Below are 19507 nucleotides of genomic sequence, written 5' to 3'. Positions count from 1 at the left end.
GGACCATTTATATTAAAATATATGGTCATACTGCATAAATTTCAGAAAGAAGTATAGGATATGTCAGTTACAGTTTTAAATCTTGTTTTAAGTGAGATTATTGGTAAATTGAAAAGGTTGTGACTGTTGTTTTGAAGAGTAACACATCTGCTTTTCCCCCACTCTCCACACACACTGCTTCAGTAAGATCTGTTTATGACTGACTTAAGAATTCAGTTCAAATACCTAAAAAGTTAATACTTCGAATATATCAGTAATGTGCCAATATTTAAAAGGCATAAATTACCAGAAGTTTTGTAGTTAACAGTAAGCTCTGTGGAAAACCAACTGTTTTTCCATACTCAAAAAATTATGTTTCCTAAGATTTCTGGATGTCATGGTAGAGCAGTGTGAGAATATTCTTCACAGTTAACATGTATCTCACTGTAAGCCCAGTACAATTAAAGAAAATATTGTTTCTTGAAGTTTAGAGGATTCCATCACATGCAATATGTCTATATTTTTCTGTTTTATGCTTGACCTGAGCTCATGTTCATAATTTTCTACATTAAAAATTACCTGAATTTTGACATTGGTGGGTTAATTTTAGTTTTTACCCTCCTTTGCAGCATACAAAGCAAAAAATAACAAACATTTTCTTTTGCCTCTTGATATGCTATCTGAAGCATGCAGCTATATTAATCTGCTGAGATTCAGATTGGTTCTACTTAGAATTATGACTATCGAATGTTTCAGAGGAAAGTTAGGTTGTTCAGGAATTGATCCACATTCTACAGCAAGTATCAGAGGGGTAGCCGTGTTAGTCTGGATCTGTAAAAGCAACGAAGGGTCCTATGGCACCTTATAGACTAACAGAAAAGTTTTGAGCATGAGCTTTCGTGAGCACAGACTCACTTCATCAGATGCTGGTCTTGGAAATCTGCAGGGCCAGGTATAAATAAGCCAGAGCAAGGGTGGGGATAACACGGTTAGCTCAGTCAGCAAGGGTGAGGCTTACTACCGGATCAACTGCTGGTAGTAAGCCTCACCCTTGCTAACTGAGCTAACCTTGTTATCCCCACCTTTGCTCTGGCTTATTTATACCTGGCCCTGCCGATTTCCAAGACCAGCATCTGATGAAGTGAGTCTGTGCTCACGAAAGCTCATGCTCAGAACTTTTCTGTTAGTCTATAAGGTGCCACAGGAGCCTTTGTTGCTGTTACATTCTACAGCAAGGTTCTGATCTCGCAGACAATTAAGCACAGGTTTAAATTTTTGTAGGATTGGGCCCTGAGTATGGTCCACAAGTGATGCAAGGTCTTTTGCATAATACAGATTGCACCTCTCTAGTTCAGCATGGATGGGAACTGGATGATCCCAAACAAGAGAATTTGCTGGACCAGGGAAGGTTTAGGGCTGTTGCCTCCAGGCAGCCCTATGCTTCTAGGAACTGCCATGGTCCCAGCTTCACACTCCTCAGGATCTCTGGTTCTGGCCCTGTGGGGCTGCCATGGGGCTTCAGCTGGGAGACTTTATTTCCAAGGAGCAAGCAAGGGGCTGTGGCTTAGGCCCCCACCCTGTGTACCATGGATTTTGTTGCTGTATAAAAGAGTCCTGGATTTGAGAGGTGCTACCTGTGTATTTAAAACTAAATAAAAAAGCACTAAGACGCACAATTTAGCAAAGAATTCTGCTCTGTAGAACTGGAAATCCCAAAAGATTTTTTTTTCCTTATCAGTGAACTAGGCAGTGCACAGATGCAATATTTACTATATAACATAAAAATATTTACTGTATAACACAAAAGCTGATTCGACTGATGTTACAATAGAGTTTTCTCTCCAAGGTTATGCCCTTTTACATTGTCCCCAAGGAAACCAGGATTCAGTTATGATAAATGAGGTGAAACTGACCCTGTAATCTGTGTGCTCCAGTGTACACCAGTTTAATACTTACCACCCAGTGCATATCAGACTTGGGCTATATGGTGAAATCTTAATTGGTTCCATGCTGGAGTTGGCAACACTCAGAAATGTGATGATCAAGTGGGGCTACACCTTTGGGCCCTGTGACTGTAACCGTGGTAGAGAGCCTTGAAATATGAAATATCTACTGCAATGTCATCTCCTTAAGCATGAACACTCTTTGGGTGACCTTCCAGAGTGCAATGATCAGGTTATTGCACATATGTAGATGTGCTGGGAAACAGTATGAAGACACAAGAAAATCCTCAAATTCTACTCAATAACTTTGGAGGTGTTTTGAGCTGTTATGGAAAATTACTATAGGAATATGGTTTGTTATATAAATAAGTGAGAATGTAATAACTCAGTGTCTGTCCTAGGACTTGTAGGGTTTTTGTTTCCTTTTTAATTCTCCAAACTCAGATTGCCTTCTGTTACATTAGCTCTATCTATTCCAGACAGACCTAGTCAGTGTGCTTTGTATACACATGGTAGCTAAATGATGACTGTTTGCTTAGTAAAAAGGAAAAAGGACATCCCTCAGGCAGTCCAAGAAGTTAGAATGAAGGTAGAGAGCTAAGTGCAAGTAAATCACTTTGCTCAGCAATAGGTCAATAAAAATAGAGCTTTTGCTAACCAGTCTCTGATGGGTTGAAAGTGGAAACAGAGATTCTTTCTTTGAGATATACACTATCATCACATTTCTCAGAGATACCTTTGGCTACTTCTCATACTAGTGTAAAATTGGAATAATTCTATTGATTTAAAGAGTAGTAGTAGTAGGCATCCTTCAGTCTGCACAAACTATGGATTGCGCCCTTTAAAGTTTCAATTTAAGACTTCATGTACAGCGTCTATTGTGACTATAAAGACCCACACGAGAGTGACAGTCCTTGCTGCATCTCTTGCAGATGTAGTGGGTGTCTGGCAAGTCCTTATTGTGCTTTCTGTGCGCTCGCTTCTCTTCTGCTAGCTGTCTGATCTTCAACTCGCCCTTCTGAAGGCCCTTGTGTAAGCCCTGCCTCCATCTGCCGCGGTCGTCTGCTAGTTCTTCCCAGTTGTCCAGCTCGATGTCTACCTCTCTGAGGTCTCTCTTGCAGACATCTTTGTAACGCAACTGGGGGCGTCCAGGGGGTCTTTTCCCAGAGGCTAGCTCACCATACAGGATGTCTTTTGGAATCCTTCCATCGTTCATCCTGTGGACGTGGCCAAGCCAGCGGAGTCGACGCTGCCTGAGGAGGGTGTGCATGGTTGGGATTCCAGCTTTCTCGAGGACGGCTGTGTTGGTAACTCTGTCCTTCCATGATATTCCAAGGATGCGCCTGAGGCAGCGCAAGTGGAAGACGTTCAGCCTCTTTTCCTGGCGGGCGTACAGGGTCCAAGTCTCGCTGCCATAAAGGAGGGTGCTGAGGATGCAGGCTCTGTAGACTTGCATTTTGGTGTGAGTGTACAGCTTGTTGTTATTCCACACTCTCTTGCTGAGTCTGGACAGAGTTGTGGCCGCTTTTCCGATCCTCCTATTTAGCTCAGTGTCCAACGACAGGGTGTCAGTGATGGTGGACCCGAGGTAAACGTACTCGTGGACAACCTCTAACGTATAGTTGTCAATGCTGATTGATGGGGATTCAGCAACATCTTGACCAAGTACATTTGTCTTCTTTAGGCTGATGGTAAGCCCAAAGTCCTTGCACGCTTTGGAGAACTGATCCAGCAGTTTTTGAAGCTGGTGCTCTGTGTGAGACACTACAGCAGCATCGTCTGCGAACAGCATGTCTCTGATGAGGACTTCTTGCACCTTAGTCTTAGCTCTCAGCCTTGCAAGGTTAAACAGTTTCCCATCAGATCTTGTGTGCAGCAAGATGCCCTCTGCTGAAGATCCAAAGGCATGCTTCAGGAGGAGTGCGAAGAAGATCCCGAACAATGTCGGAGCAAGCACGCATCCTTGTTTGACGCCGCTCCTGATTCTGAAAGCATCCGATAATGCGCCGTCATATTGGATGGTTCCTCTCATGTTTTCGTGGAACGACTGGATCATCTTGAGTAACCGTGGAGGGCAGCCTATCTTGTGTGTAACTCCAGATTTGCACATCATCAGAATGTGTCGTCAGAATCAAGTCCTTTGTCCCTTAATTAATTGCCTGAGACAAGATGTTTGACTTCTTTCTATATTTCCTTATTAGGTAAACAGGTTCATTATTAATAGCCACCTTTGTCACAAGGTGGTTGAGAGACACAATAATGTTTTAAAGTTGAAATGTAGATTGTGGATTTTAGCACTGAGTTAATACATGGTTATTTGATTGAAATGAATTTTCTGCTCTCTCACTTTTGAGCTCTGATTAACTGCTTTAAATCCCTCAGCATATACTAGCTATAATCAGAGTTTGGAAGAATCTTTGATGAGGAAGCATGTTAAATGGTGAAGCACACTAAAATGTTTTTCAGCTGAATTCATGTCTTTCTGGTTCAGCAACAATATTACATTTTGCCATTCATTCTTTAGGAATGCAACATATTGATGGCAATAAAGAAGATTTTATATTGGATATAGCACACAGGAGTTGCATAATGTCATTATGAATGGGTAGGAAAACCTACAAGGATTGAAAATACAGATTGAACCTCTCTAATCTAGTCCAGTAACATCCATAATCCGACATGATTTAAGTTAGCCAGATGATCACTTACTATGGGTGTGGTCAAGTTTGCTTACAGCTTCCAGTCCTGGCTTGGAGTGTTCTGTACAGCTACTTAGCTGTAGTTTATCCCTAAATGTCTTCTAAGAGCCCAGTAAGCAATGGAGATGTTGGTAATGTGCTAGAAAATATTGATCTCCCATTGCCCAGAAAATTATCTCTGATCAGGTCCTGAGAGTGCTGCATGAGAGAGGTTCAACCTGTATTTCTGGGATAATCTGTTGTGAAACTTTCTTTCAGATTACCTAGAAAACTTGATCACATTTGGACTTCCATCCCAAATATAAATGTTTTTCACATCTCTTTAATCCCTATTACAGTAAATATCTATGTGAATTCAGGTCCTGTAACTGTTTTTTAGCCAGAAAAAAAAATGGTTTGAATCTTAATAGAGACCATGCTGACACAACACATGCCAAGATGAAGCTAGCTATTGGTTGAAGACTAAACATACAGTTGAGCAGTGCAGGTCTAGAAATACCTCCCACAATCACTGGTGATATGTTTACTTCAGAGAGAGGAAGATACATATTACATTTTGCTGCTTTGATGTCTCACACAAACCAGTCAACCATAGGAGAGAAGTATTTGTGAATCTCCCCAGCATAGAATTTTGATGCACAAGAGACCTAGTCTTAGCTTCCTTTGCCAACCTGTGTACGGAGTTAGTGTTCATTTGTCAGGCCTTAAACTATATGAGATAATAAATATGTAAACTCAACACTTTTCTTATTAATGATTGATACTTTCAAAACCCTACTCCATGCATGCCAAGTTAATGTGAAATAAAGACAGGGGAGGAGGTGTCTGTCCTATATGACAGCAATAACTATACTTCTGAAGAATGTGTGCTCAGCAGAAACAACCCACATGAGGAATAAACAGCTCATTCTTGAGCAGTGTTGCCACCAGGTCTTCAGGAATTGTTTACTGCCTAATATGCATTTCCCATGGTAAAATTACTGCCCAAATAAATTATAGTTTTGCATAATAACTGTAAGTCACATATTAATAAGTTTTGTGTCACATGCAGTTGTTCAAATTTTTAATCAATGTTGAGCCTAAATTTAATACTCCAAAAGCATGCATTGCAAATAAGACATATATACATATTATACTGGTTCTGATGGAGCAGACCAAATATATCTAAGGAATTTTCATGACAGAAATGCTTGGATCTTGAATATTCTTCTTTATCAAATTGTTATCATTTAGGTTGTTGCCAATGGCAGAAATTGGTGTTTGGGATTTCAATAGAGGATTTTTTATTTAAAAAACTGATAATCTTTTCATGGTTGTTTCCATATGGTAGAGCTGTGTCATGTGCCTTTGAAAATCTTCTACTCTGGTAGGATACAAGTTGATGAATGCAGTCCCCAAAGCCTTGCAATGTAATATTTATTAATAATCTCAGTAAACTACCCTTGCCCCTAAGTGAGCAAAAGCTACTTCATGATTTCCAAAAATGAAACGAGCTTGTAGCTAGCAGCAGGCTTCCTGGAAAAAAGAGAAAAAGCTTTGATCACATTTGAAAGGAATTAACCTTGATCTGAGTTCCAAAATTTCAGGTACAGTACGTGGTGTTCTTTAACAAAGTAATGTCATTTCATCTATATTGCAGTTGGAAAATGTCATTGTGTACCTCCTCCCACCATCCAAAAAAGATAGAGATGAAAATGAACTCAGGGGAGGGTATATAGTATATAGTGCATTCTTATGAACATCTTCTATCATAGTAATAGTTTATCTACAGATTCTCTTATTTTTATTGGTGTAATACTACTGCTGTGTATTTGTGGCATTTTTTTAACAATCTCTACACATGTTGTGATTTCTGTGAATGCTGCATTTGACTGTTTGTGCTTTCACAGGGTTAGTGAACGAGAAGCTGAACTGGAAGCCGCTTTAAGGCTGCTGCAACAGTTCTACCTGGATCTGGAAAAGTTCCTTACCTGGCTTTCAGAAGCAGAGACAACTGCCAATGTCCTGCAGGATGCTACACACAAGGAAAGGATACTAGAGGACACGAAAGAGGTTTGGGAGCTCATGAGACAGTGGCAGGTAAGTCAAGTGCTTCAGCTGTATAGACCTGCATGGATTCAATATAATGATGTATTTGTGCTTGTTCATGCCATTCTGCTTATTTTAAACTGAAATGAAATTCAAAACAATATTGACTGTAGTACCATTGTTTAATTGTTTCTTTGGAGAGTTCCTTTGAAAATTGGGTGACCCCTTCTCTGTTTATCATACTGGTCTTTCAGTGACTGTTTCATTCAGACAAGGAATGGGATTCCGTGTATTTTGAAGCACAACTTGAGACAAACAGAAATAAACTTTGCTGAAACAAATACTTAGATTTTATATTATGGACTAATTATGGTGCTGATACAGAGTCTTAAGAATTATTGACACATATGTATTTCTAATATTTATAGCAGTATCTACTGCATACACTGTGTCCAGTTTACTATCTGTGGATTAATTGAATTTGTTTTGCTCCATTACTTTCAAATACTTTAAAAATATCAATCTGGCATTTGTCTGTTTTTTGTTAACATCCACATAGTTCATGATCATATGTTTTGAAACACTTGTTTTTCCAGGGTTCAAAAATTCCTTTCTCTACCTTTAATGTTAAGAAAGAGAGGATGGTATGTTTAGTTTGTTTAGAAAGAGTCTTGGTAAGAAAAAATTCATCATTACAGATAGAATGCTATGGCTGAGACACTTATATTCACATTGTACTAGCTTAATAGGGATGTGTGTTCACAAATATGTTAAATTCTTGTGATGCATGCAAGGCAGAGCTATATTACAAAATATTTTTACCATGCTTTATCTTCACCTTGGTACTAAATTCATCCATATCCACATCAGGAAACTCCAGAGTCTGAAGATGATAATAGTTAATTTGTTTTGTAACTTAATTTTAATGTGAAGTAATTAAAAAATATGGTGATTGTGTTCAATTAGCAAGATTAACTTAGAGATGTATTACCTTTTTTCTCCAATGTGGTTTACATTTATTTAAATATAACTTAATTTTCCATTGTAATGCTCATCCACTATTAATAAACTCTATTGCACTGTGCTTAAAAAGCCAGAACTGTTGTTTTCCTTACAAAGCAGGTCTGGACCATTTTAGCTTGAAAACTGGAATATGGTCATCCAATATTTTTATTTTAAAACACTCAGAATTTTCATCCCTCTATACCTGATTTAGTTGGTATGATCCACGAGAAGTAATTATGAATGGGGACATCATGCTGCACTGAATTAGACCATTTATATCCAGTCCGTCTCTTTTCACATTCATGTATTTGATTTCTTGGTTGCTAATGGAAAAAAAAAAAAAAAAACGAAGTTCTCCTTTTACATTTCTATGTCATCATGTGCAGTGTTAGCAGTAATTTAATTTGTTTGGCGTGGTAACTTTTGTATGTCCCATAAAAATGAAGAATACATCAAAATAAAGTTCCTTGTACACAGAGGTCTAGTATTTTATTTTTAAATATAGTTGACATTATTAGAAATAGAGGTATATTTGGCCAGAAACACCATGTCTGAAGCTTGCTTTTTTTTTTTTTTTTTTTAATTACTGTGGAGGAGTCATCCTTAGATAAAGCAGGCAATGCACATACAATAAAAAATGAAAAAGAAGCATTTTAAATTAATGCTAGGGTCAACTTTAGACAGCCCATGGAGTAAATAAAATAAGAAATAACTTTACTGTAAATTTAAATATTTTTAAAACATTAGGAGTTGCCTTTTAAAGGAATTGTTGCACTGGCATAAGTTTGAATTTTCCCCAAGTTTCTTGTTATGTTTATTTAAAAAAAAACATCTTCACAATACATGAAGGGCAGAGTATGTAGCAGTATCTCTGCTTCCTTTTCAAGACTTAGATAGCATTCTGTTCACTGTTTGATCTTGGTTGTGCAGCTAGAGCAGTGATTCTTACATATTAAAAAGAAACATTAGTATGCAAAGGCATAGCAGCAGCTGTTTTATTGTTGCTTACTCCCAACAGATTCATATATATCAGTCCACCCATGGAGCAGTAATTTTTGACTTTCAGAGAAGGCTGATGGGCAGAAGAGGGGAAAATATCTTCATGAAATATCTTTTTGTTTCTCTAGCGCTCTGTCAATCTCTCTATATATAGCTTGATACTTCTGACTAGACTATTGGCTTACACTGTTTATCAGCCACTGCATAACATGTTTAATCCTCCAGAAAAACCTCATAATTTACGAACGCTGCAAGCACAAGTGGATTAGAGAATGTCTTTCACTTGAATAGAATTAAATGTGGTTGATGTCACTATGGAAGTTGTTGGAATTCTTTTTTCTTTCCTCATGTAAGGAAGAGTACAGGGTGGGAAAGTGCCTATTTATTTGCATACTGAAAGTGAGGGAATTTTCATTAATGTAGATGAAATTGTGCTGTGCATTTTAGGAAAAAAAGATCTTTGTTGTCTTTTTTGATAAATACACTTTACATAAAATTTTTAAATATATATATGTATATATAAACTTTAAAATTACTATCTGTGATTAGCTTCATTTTATACTATGTGAAATCATTGTTATAGGAGCTGCCTATAATTCACTTAAAACAGCACAGAACTGCAAAACTGTAATCTGATAAAGACTGAGGTTTTATTAACTTTTAAGTTCAGGGCTGTGTTTTGGAAGAGGTCAAGGCTACATCTACACTAGCACTGTCCTTTCAGAAGGGGCATGGCAATAAGCGAGTTGGGAAGGTGCTAATTAGATGCTGCCATGAATATGCAGCACCTCATTAGCATAAGGGTGGCCGCATGCAATTTGAAAGTGCCACTTTTGAATCGCACACCACACTGGTAGACGGGGGCCTTTCGAAAGGACCCCCCCAGACTTTGAACGTCCCTTCTTACTAAAACCAAATAGGAAGAAGTAGCTTTTGAAGTCCAGGGGGTCCTTTCGAAAGGCCCCTGTCTATGTAGGTGGCGTGTGATTCAAAAGCAGCATTCTCAAATTCTGCGTGGCCATCATTATGCTAATGAGGTGATGCATATTCATGGTAGCACCTTTGTAGCATTTCCCAACTCGCTCATTACTATGCCCCTTCAGAAAGGAAGGAGCGAATGTAGATGTAGCCCAAAGGTGTGTTTGCTTAGACTGCACTATTCACCACATGTGAGCTTGTTGTCAGATTTCTTCTCTGAAACCTGGGGATAGACCTCAAATTATAAAGGTCATTCATCTAGCAATTAAATATTAATATGTATGTGACCATATCTAAAGAAGTCTTCATCCACTTCTATTTGCTCAATAATGTATGGCTGACCCTCTGGATATGAGGACAGTATTGTTTACAAATCCCAACCATCATCTTAAAAATATATGTAGGCAAGTTAATAAATTATTCTGATTGTGTATTGTGAGACAAAAATGTACTCATTGCTTGACAGAGGATAATTAAACCACAGACAATGAGCCTTATCCCAAGGGACTTTAATGAAGATATATAAATGTTATGTGTATGTGATACTTACTGAGAAGGTCAAATCATCACTTGATCAGTGTTATTGAACAATGTGGTTAGAATTTATACTGCCTGTTGTGCATGTGGAGTACTCTATAGGCATTTAATGATTAAACGAACCTGTGATGTTTGCTGGTAAGCTTTACTATCTTCAAGTAAGAAGGAGGAAGCAGGGCAGCTGAGATCAAAGGTGAAATGACTTGCCGAAAGGCATACTCTGAGTGTCAGTGCCAATATCACAGTGCAGGAACTTTTGATTACATGTGTATCCCCTGAATAATTTCCATGATTTAAAATAATTCATATCTCATATTAAGGATGAAATATCAAAATCTTGAAAATATTCATGAACAAAATTACCCCAAATGAAAAAGAAGAGTTTATCAAAACTCTTATATTTTGAAAATTTGGAACATTTCTATTTCAATCTATTTTAACCTTTTTCAGTCAAATTAGCTTAAATTTATATCTGAAATAAATTTTGAACAGGAAATCCAGAATTTTTAATTGAAAAAATGTAAAACCAAAATGTTTTGACTACAAAAAAAATCAACTTTTTGTGAGTTGGGGAACTTCGCCAAACCCAACCTTGTTTCACAAAATTTTCGTTATGATTAATTGGCATTTTTACCAAAATAACTGCCTTCCCTTTAAAATAATTATATGAATATTAAATACTTATCCCTTCCACCCATTGATTTATGGATCTGCATGATCCCAGTGGCTTTTGTAATAAGGGGGAATGTATAGAGCACAGTCTTTTTTCTCTAATATTGCTATTGGGCAACCATAGAGATGCAAGCCGCTTGGCTCTTGCCTCCAACGATCATTTATTTAAAGCTTGGCCTTGTTTTTTCAGGCTCTGAGCCCTGTATTAGCTGAACACACACTCCTTCCATATAGCTTAATGGCATTTGAACTGTATTTCCTGGTTGCTGTGTCTCTGATTGTCTGTACAAGGGGTCAGGAAGTAAATTTTCCCATCTGGGCAAATCAGCTGGAGCATAAGGAGCTTTAACCCTTCCTCACAGGCTCATGGGGACACAGATTAAATAGGTATAAGACTTAGGAATTTTTAATATTAGGAATTATACAAAGGTCAGGTGGTTACAGCATGCAGCCCATATCCACAGAGGTAGGTAAAGGGTTTGGTGGGGTCCTGGGATACAGCATGTCTTATCCCTTCTTTCTGCAGTTCCCCATCCTCCCACCCATGCTCCAGCTGGGGAGTGGGATCAGGGCACAGGGACTTTCTCCACTCCTCTGTAGGAGCACAGGGCGGTCAGAGTGGGGCAAGCCCCCACTCCCTGGCAGGAACAACCGGTAGGTGAAGTTGGGCAATCCACCATAAGTGAACATGCTACCCGGCATGAGTGATGTGTAGGCAGAAAGGGTTTGGGCCTGGGGGATCCCATTTTTTCAGGCTTCCCCAAATGGCCATGGCACCTGGGTAAGAATCCAGTTGTCCCACTGGCAAATCTACCAGTGGTTGTCCTGTGTTTATCGGTCAAAGGACTAATGAACCAGATGAGTACCCAGAAGCCAGCTACCTCATGATAGGCCCAAGAGGAAAAATAACAGAACACCCCTGGTCATCAGCTATAGCCCTCTGCTGAAACCTCTCCAGCACCTCACTGACAATCTACAACAGGTGTGAGCAAACTTTTTACATTGGGCCCCAATTTTTGTCCCTGCAATTAGCAGGTCCCCCACAACCAGTCTAATATAATCCAAACCAATGGAAATTTTGATAATGTTCATATGAAAAAAAAAATTAAGAACTCTTTCAGCATATGTAAGAGGATAAGCTTGTGTAATGTAAAAACTTCAAAAACTTCATAGGAATACACATACATAAAAACACTAACATATTTCTACCTTTTTAATGAGATGGTAGGGCTGAGACACAGCAGCTGATCGTGTTGCACCCCCCCTTACAAAATTTCATGCCCCCCAAGGGGTCCCACCCCCAACTTTGCTCAGCTATACTGAATCATGATCCCTTAGTCTCACAAGCCTTGGGTGACAGGCCTGTTCTCACCTACAGACAGCCACCAAGAAAATATTATCAGCCACACACCACATCACAGAAACACTAACCCACGAATCCATCCCTGCAACAAGCCCCATTGCAAGCTCTGTCCACATATCTGTACTAGAGACACCATCACTGGACCTAACCACATCAACCACACAATCTGGGGCTCATACACCTGAGCATCCACTAATGTGATATGTGCCAGCAGTGCCCCTCAGTCAGATACATTGGACAAACCGGACAGTCTCTGCATAGAAGAATTAATGGTCATAAATCCAACATCAGGAATTAGGATACACATAAACCTATAGGGGAACATTTTAATCTCCCTGCATATTCAATGAAGGATTTGAAAGTAGCCATCCTTCTCCGAAAGGATTTTACCACGAGATTACAGAAGAGACATCTGAAATGGAATTTATTTGCAAGTTTGACGCATTTAACTTTGGGCTTAATAGACATCTCAATTATCTTAGACTTTACAAGGTGAAGGTGGGGACCTTTGATATTCGCAGCAATGGCACCCATCCCACTTAACTTAATTTACATCTTCCACTGGTCCTATTAATGATAGCTGACTCCCCCACCCACCCTTTTTCATCTTCTCCTCCTTCTGTCCCTACCCAGGCTATATAAACTCTGGATTATTATTTTCTACTTGAATCTGAAGAAGTGAATTCTTCCCTTGAAAGCTCATTACCTAATAAAAAATACATATTGGTCTTTGGAGGTGCTACAGAACTGCTAGTTTTTGTGAAGCTACAGACTAACATGGCTACCCCTCTGAGACTAATGAACGAGAGACGTGGGTTACCAGTGGTGGACCTTGAAGTATATAAACAAAAGGTAGACCTGAAGGCTATGCACAGCAGACTTTATTGCCTTATCAGCATGCCTTTTTCACTGGGTTTTTAAATGAAAGCAACATGTATATGCTGCACAGCTGTGACCATTTTTTTTTTCTATTTCCTACTCTTTCCCTTTATGTTACACACCCCATGGTGGCATCTGAATGAGTGGATCTCGTACAAGTAGACAGGGAAAGCTGGAAGTATCTGTAAAATAATAAATAACTAAGAAAGAGGTGAAAAACATTCTCGTTTCTTGCCGTTCCGGTGAAATTCAAGTGTCATCCAGGAGATTGTTTTCTTGAGGCTAGAAAGAGAGCCCTTACAGTTTGGTACATGATGTTGTCTTGCAGCAGCATAGACAGTCAAAACTTGCAAAACAGATCATGAAAGTGTTTGTTTTTTGTTTGCAGCAGTGGGGGAGGGGGATCTTAAAGTGTTTCAAAAAAGGTAGTTATTATGCAGTGAATCTAGCACCTGCTGTGACTCAGCTCATAACTGTGAACAAGTTGTGGGAAATGGTCAAATAAAGACTGTATCCTTAATTTATTTTAAAACTCAGTCTGTTCAATTAAGTTGCATTAACTCATGTTCATTCTGTAGGGAGATGGTTTTAGCTTACACTTTTTCACCCTCCTTAATTAATTTAAGATGGAACATCTGGGCTAGTACATAGCAGAGATGTTCAGAGAAAGGTAATCACATTGTACAGCTAATTTCAAAAATTAGTTTTATTTTGGTGTAGAATTAAGATCAAACATTGCAAAGTTCTTCAAGAAAGGGAAAGCACTGGGGGGCCTCAGGCCTGGAGTGCGCCACCTGGTTGGGTGCCCCATTCTCACAAACCCTAGAAGTCTTGCCATCACTGTCTCCAAGGCAGTCTGCTTAGTTGCCTGACCCTATGCCCAAGACAGTGGGAGTAGAGGATGCTTAGAAGCAGTGACCCATTCTTTCTAGGTTTCTGGCTTCCTTTTATCCTGTCTAGTATGCAAGAGAGAATCCTGAGAGTTGCAGATTTATGGTTCCCTCAGCTACCAGGCTCTTGGCTCCACATCGGGAAGACTGATGAGGAGCCAGGTAGTAAGGCAGGAGGAAACCAGCCATGTCTGATAGAAGCCCAACTGTTTTTCACTGAACCTTAGTCTGTGACAAACCATCTCCATGGAAAGATTTAATTTCCTTGAAACAGAATTCTCTGATGGCAAAATGTTCAGTCAGAGCATTTCTGATGAGCTCTAATTTTAAGACGCATACAATTAAACGCAAAAGCTTGTCAGATAGACACTTTGTTCATAAACCTGCAGCACACCACAAGCAATTCAGTTTGAAGCAGGAAGAGGTGAAAATATGGTATAGAACTGAATCTAGATCTATCTGTTTCAATACGCCTTCCCTATGAGCTCTGCACTTACAATGTCAGACATTAGTAGCATAGTGACCATGCAGATCAATACAGTAGCCACTTGCAGCACTGGTTTGGACATTGGTTTTGCCAGTAAACCATTATAGGCAACATGCTTGAAACCAAGTGGATGTGAAAAGATGCTAAATAAAAAGGGGGCCGGACATTAATGGGATTTTAAGAGTGATGGTGTTTTACTTGTTTGTTTGTGTGTTTGTGTCTTTATTTGTTTCAGCCACACAGTCAAGCTAAAAGAAATATCAAACAACTAACTACAGAGGGAATATTGTCCTCAATAGTAAGAGGATCCCCTTCACTTTATAGAGAATACCATGAGGTTTTAGATAGCCACAGGGGACAGACAAATCAGAATTTGAACTTCACTGTGCCAACCAGTCCCAGAGAAGTAGAGAGGGAATTCATTTCAAGAATGAGCAGGCAATGTTCCCCCTCAGCACCACTAGTAGGACAGTTATCCAATAAAGCTTTTCTGCACACCTCCCCAACCCCCACCCTCATGGATGCTGTTAAAAAGGAAGTACTGATATAAATTCTGGCCATAAAAAATTGTACTCATTTTTAAGCTTGCTCAGTCTGCTGTGCACTCAACCCCAGCACAGGAAGGTTTTAATTGCCCTCTGTGTAAATTCTATGCCCAGGCTGAATTTTGCCACTGGGGCTTTGAGGCAGGATTTTTCAACTCAGAAGCCATGAATTGAGACCACAGTAAGTGAAATCAGGTTTATGTTTCCAAGTAATGTTTATTTTTTTTCCAGTGACTTTCAGAAAATTCCAGGTTTTATCATTGTCTTTTTTTATATCTGTTGAAACAAACATGTATTGCAAAAGATTTATAATCATCCCAAAAATAGCGTGCATGTACATAAGAGGTTCTTGTAACTGTGAAAGTAATACTAGAGGATGCTAATCAGGACTAATGGGCTATTTCTCCCCTCTTGTAATTCCATTAGCCCACAGAATGAATTAATTATAATTTGAGGACATTAAATGCTAAACTGAATCTTTAATAAAGAGTTCATCTCCCAAAATATTGGAAAACCCCTTAACTTAAGGGTCAAGTGTATATTTATTTTTTCCATTGTTATTTATGGATTGAGTACATCAAAGGAACACGTCTCTGACCTCTAAGGTCGTGCTATGCATGCTCAAACTCTCACTATATTTTTGAAGCAACAAGGGACATGAATGTTCTATTCTATGGTTAGGACTTTATATAACATGAATAATTTGTCTGGGGACTCCACACATTTAGAGGTGTTACTTTTGATTCTGTTTATCAGAAATCATTAGATCAGAACTCATGAGTAGAAAATAGGGTAAATATGCCCTCAGCACTGAACATTTCATCCACTGAGGGGAGCTGAGAGGGGAGTCAAAAATAACTGACCATCCTGATTTCCCACTGATGTAATTACATTAAACGTGGACATTATAGTGCAACATTTGTTTCTTGAAGCATGTATTTGCCTGCAGCATTTGTCTGAAAGGACAGTGGTACTGTTGAGGTGATCTGCATGTTTATAACACTTTCTGGAAAATTTTCACACTATCTGTAATAGTTACTTTAAGGATTTATGTAATTATATGTTGTGTTTTATTAGTTAATTTAAATATATCACATGTTCCCCTGAGGCCTACACTAATACATGGCCATATGAAGGAGATGAAAATAATGAACTTTACTGTCTGCTTTAGCACTTGTGGTGATATGGAACCTCAGCTGTGCTAATTACGCTTGTGGTTTGTCTTTGTGGTGATAATTATATGTGACATTGCTTTCCTGTTTATGTAATATTAGATATAATTCAGAAATTGGCATGGATTTATCCTGCTTTTCTATCAAAGTAATTTTTTATAAATTAAGCCTGTACATCAATTTAATTTGATGTTTATAGCCCTGGAAACATTTAACAAAGTAAGAATTCATGTGACAACTGTTCATTTAAACAATAACCTGAGAGTGCTTCAGGTTTATGAGTTAACAAATGTGTTCTGGTCAAAATGGACTCTGATGGTGATGGTGGGGTCTTTATAACACATACCTTAAGATACCAAAGGTCCAAGAATTTCTTAGACAGAGTATTGTTACTCTACAGAATACATCATTGGATTAATTGTCTTGGCCTGAAATGTCTCTGACCCCCCACTTTATCTTTCTCTGTCATCTTAAGTCCACCCCCACCCCACAAAGGACCTGAACAACTGTACATCCAGGATAGTTGGGGAGGTGCTTGAGTCATGTGAAGTACTTTAAAATATTAAAATATAATACAGGGGTAGATAACAGCCAAATAGTCCATGTCTGAAATTCTTCGCAGACTTGCATCAAGCTGGCACCATGGATTGTGAGAGCATCCCATGTCATTTTCCTACACAAGCCTGCACTCCCTAGCAGAGCATTTAGATACATTTCTTGTATCTGGTAACACAGCTGCTTTGCGAGAATAAAGAGAGCTCCTAAGCCCATTTTAAACTTAAAGCAGAACACGTGACTCTTGTCACAAAAATGTCCTTACCTCCAGAGAGATGCAAAAGATGTTTGGCATTAGGTGTGCAGTGGATGAAGCTTCCATGTGGGGAAGCAGTAGCTTTCTTACATGTCTGGCCCTCTGTCCTGCCCAAGCCCTGCTCCCTTCCTACTGTCTCCATTCTCTCTCCTCTCCCCTTCCCTGTGCCTGGCATGCTTGTTTTGTACCATGTGCCAGACTTTCCAAAGATACCTAATTAAAAGCACTAAATTTGGGAATAAGAAATGTCACATGTGGGGGGTTTTTTGTATATATATTCTGATAGCTGATATGCAGGCAGCTTGTAAACACACTGAACCCCTCTCATTGATCCTGTGGAACACATATGCAAGCACCAGTTAAAACTAATTGATAAATCTCTGTCCTTTCTTCATACTCTAAAACAAGGTGTGGGGCCTCATCACCAGCTGGCTGCTGATCTCTGAAAGGAAAAAAAAATGACAGGAATCAGGCTGCAAAAGTTGCCACCTCATTCTCACTTCTTCATTCAAAAAAGGTTGTGCCCTTCCTATACTTATTGTTTCAACAGAGAGCAGACATCAGGATTCTCAAAACACATAAACCGGTCAGTGAGCACTTCAATGGAGTGGGCCAGTCTGTTAAAGACCCGAGAATATGTGTCTTACGACAAATAGATATTAAAAACAGGTTGCGTAGGGAGATTTGTGAACTGGAGTTCATATTCAGATTTGACACGTTAACACTTGTTATGAACAGAGACAACAATTACTTCACACATTACAAGGACATCACTCATGCATCTGATGAAGCGGGTCTTTGCCCATGAAGTTTATGCTCCAAAGTATCTGTTAGTCTATAAGGTGCCACAAGACTTCTTGTTGATTATAAGGACTGCTTCCCTTCCTTTGATGCTTGTAATTATCTCAGCCAAAACACTTAACATCCCCTACTCCTCACCCCTCTCCTTCAGCCCTATGTACTTGATTTGTCATTTTTTTTATTGCAATTCTTTTTTGGACCTCTGTACTTATAGATGTCAGTCTGGACTGGAAATGCAATTGATCTGATGAAGTAGGTCTGTCCCCACAAAAACTCATCACTGAATAAATCATTTTGTTAGCCTTTAAAGTGCTATATTACTGCTGTTTTGCTTTGTTTCAACAGCAGTAAGCACCTCAGACAATGAATAAGAATTGTCAAGAGACATGGGTCCCATGGGTAAAATCCTGTCATGCTTTCTGTTGCTTTAACATGAATAGCACTCATTTGGCTCACAGAACCAAGATGGCAAAATGTCCCACTGAAGCAGCATGTTGGTGCTAGCTTTATGTACCAGACCAGTAGACCCAATATCCTCAGGATTGAAAGAACCAAATCCCCAGCTGTATCCTAACCAGGCAATGTAATCTCCAATCCACTAAAAAGTGTTGAGACTGAAAAGAGCTGAGACCTGTCCTACCGGTACCTTCTCTCCTCCCTGCCACTACATCCCTCCTCCCTCTGTTCCTCACTTCCCTCCACCACATCCCTCTCTCCCCAGGCTCCATCCTCCCCCACTCAAGCTTACTGCTTTCCCCAACCAAGAGCTTCCCCTGTCCCACCCATAACAGAATTTGAAAAAGTAAAAAAACACTTAATCACTCAGACCCAAGCCACTGCTTGCCTGTAGGAGACATCTCACAGGCCCTGGCCCAGATGGAGAGGAGCCTAGTGCTCTGCACTGAGGCCAGGCCATCACAGGTGCCTGACACCACAAATGATCCAGCCTTCCCTGCAGTACACACGTTCATGCGCACGTGCACACACACACACACACATACAGAGAGAGAGAGAGAGAGAGAGAGAGAGAGAGCATAAGGCTGGCTGGCCTACCTGTCTAACTCTTTGAAGTCTTTGAAAAGTGAAGACAGAGGGAGGGCAGACTCTCACTCCCCCTCTCCCTCCAACACACAAGTCCCCTATTACCTTTTCTCCTCCACCCTCCTCCCATCGTTCTCCTGGCTCCCCATTGTTTTCCACTGGCTTGTCTCTCCACCTCCTTACCCCACTTGCCTCATTTCCACCATGCTCTTCCCCCTATCCAATTCAATAGCAGGCACAGAAAACAGGAAGACCCCCTCCCAGCACACAGAAGGGGAGAAAGAAGTACTAGGCATTAGGACCTAGCCAGCAGGCTGCCTTCAGCTGCCCAGAAAATGGGCAGCTCTGCATTTGAAATGTGAGCTTATATGTTCCATGCAGGTTCCAGGGCAGGCAGCTAAGGCACCTTCCTACTACTCACCCTTCCCACTGCCCTGAACTCTGGATGAGCCACAGCAAAATCATCAGATGAATGTTTCTGCAGCACTTTTGTGGGAAGACAGAGACTCCCTTTGCCTTAAGGACCTGCTAGCCACAGCGATGAACACAGACAGGGAGAATATATATATATATATTGTTTCAATAGCAAAAAAGTGATCTGTAGTGGTCCATTTGATGGGTCTCTAACTATTCTTTCTCTTCCAACTGTCTGATTGTGTAGGCATTATTTATTTACCA

The 19507-nt window shown here is 39.7% G+C and overlaps 1 protein-coding gene across 11 annotated transcripts in view; it reads left to right on the top strand.

Moving 5' to 3' along the window:
* DMD (dystrophin) overlaps positions 1–19507 on the top strand; it is a 2199436-nt gene that overhangs the window by 1738468 nt on the left and 441461 nt on the right. For all 11 annotated transcript variants that reach the window (XM_074994601.1, XM_074994607.1, XM_074994584.1 and 8 more), the window contains one exon: positions 6511–6700. In XM_074994601.1, coding sequence (XP_074850702.1) covers positions 6511–6700 — 190 coding nt within the window. The remainder of the gene's footprint in view (positions 1–6510; positions 6701–19507) is intronic.

This window comes from Carettochelys insculpta, chromosome 1, assembly GCF_033958435.1.
Source record: "Carettochelys insculpta isolate YL-2023 chromosome 1, ASM3395843v1, whole genome shotgun sequence".
NCBI classification, from domain to species: Eukaryota; Metazoa; Chordata; order Testudines; family Carettochelyidae; genus Carettochelys; species Carettochelys insculpta.
The sequence above is the reverse complement of the archived record's forward strand: the minus strand, read 5'-3'. Positions and strand labels throughout refer to the sequence as shown.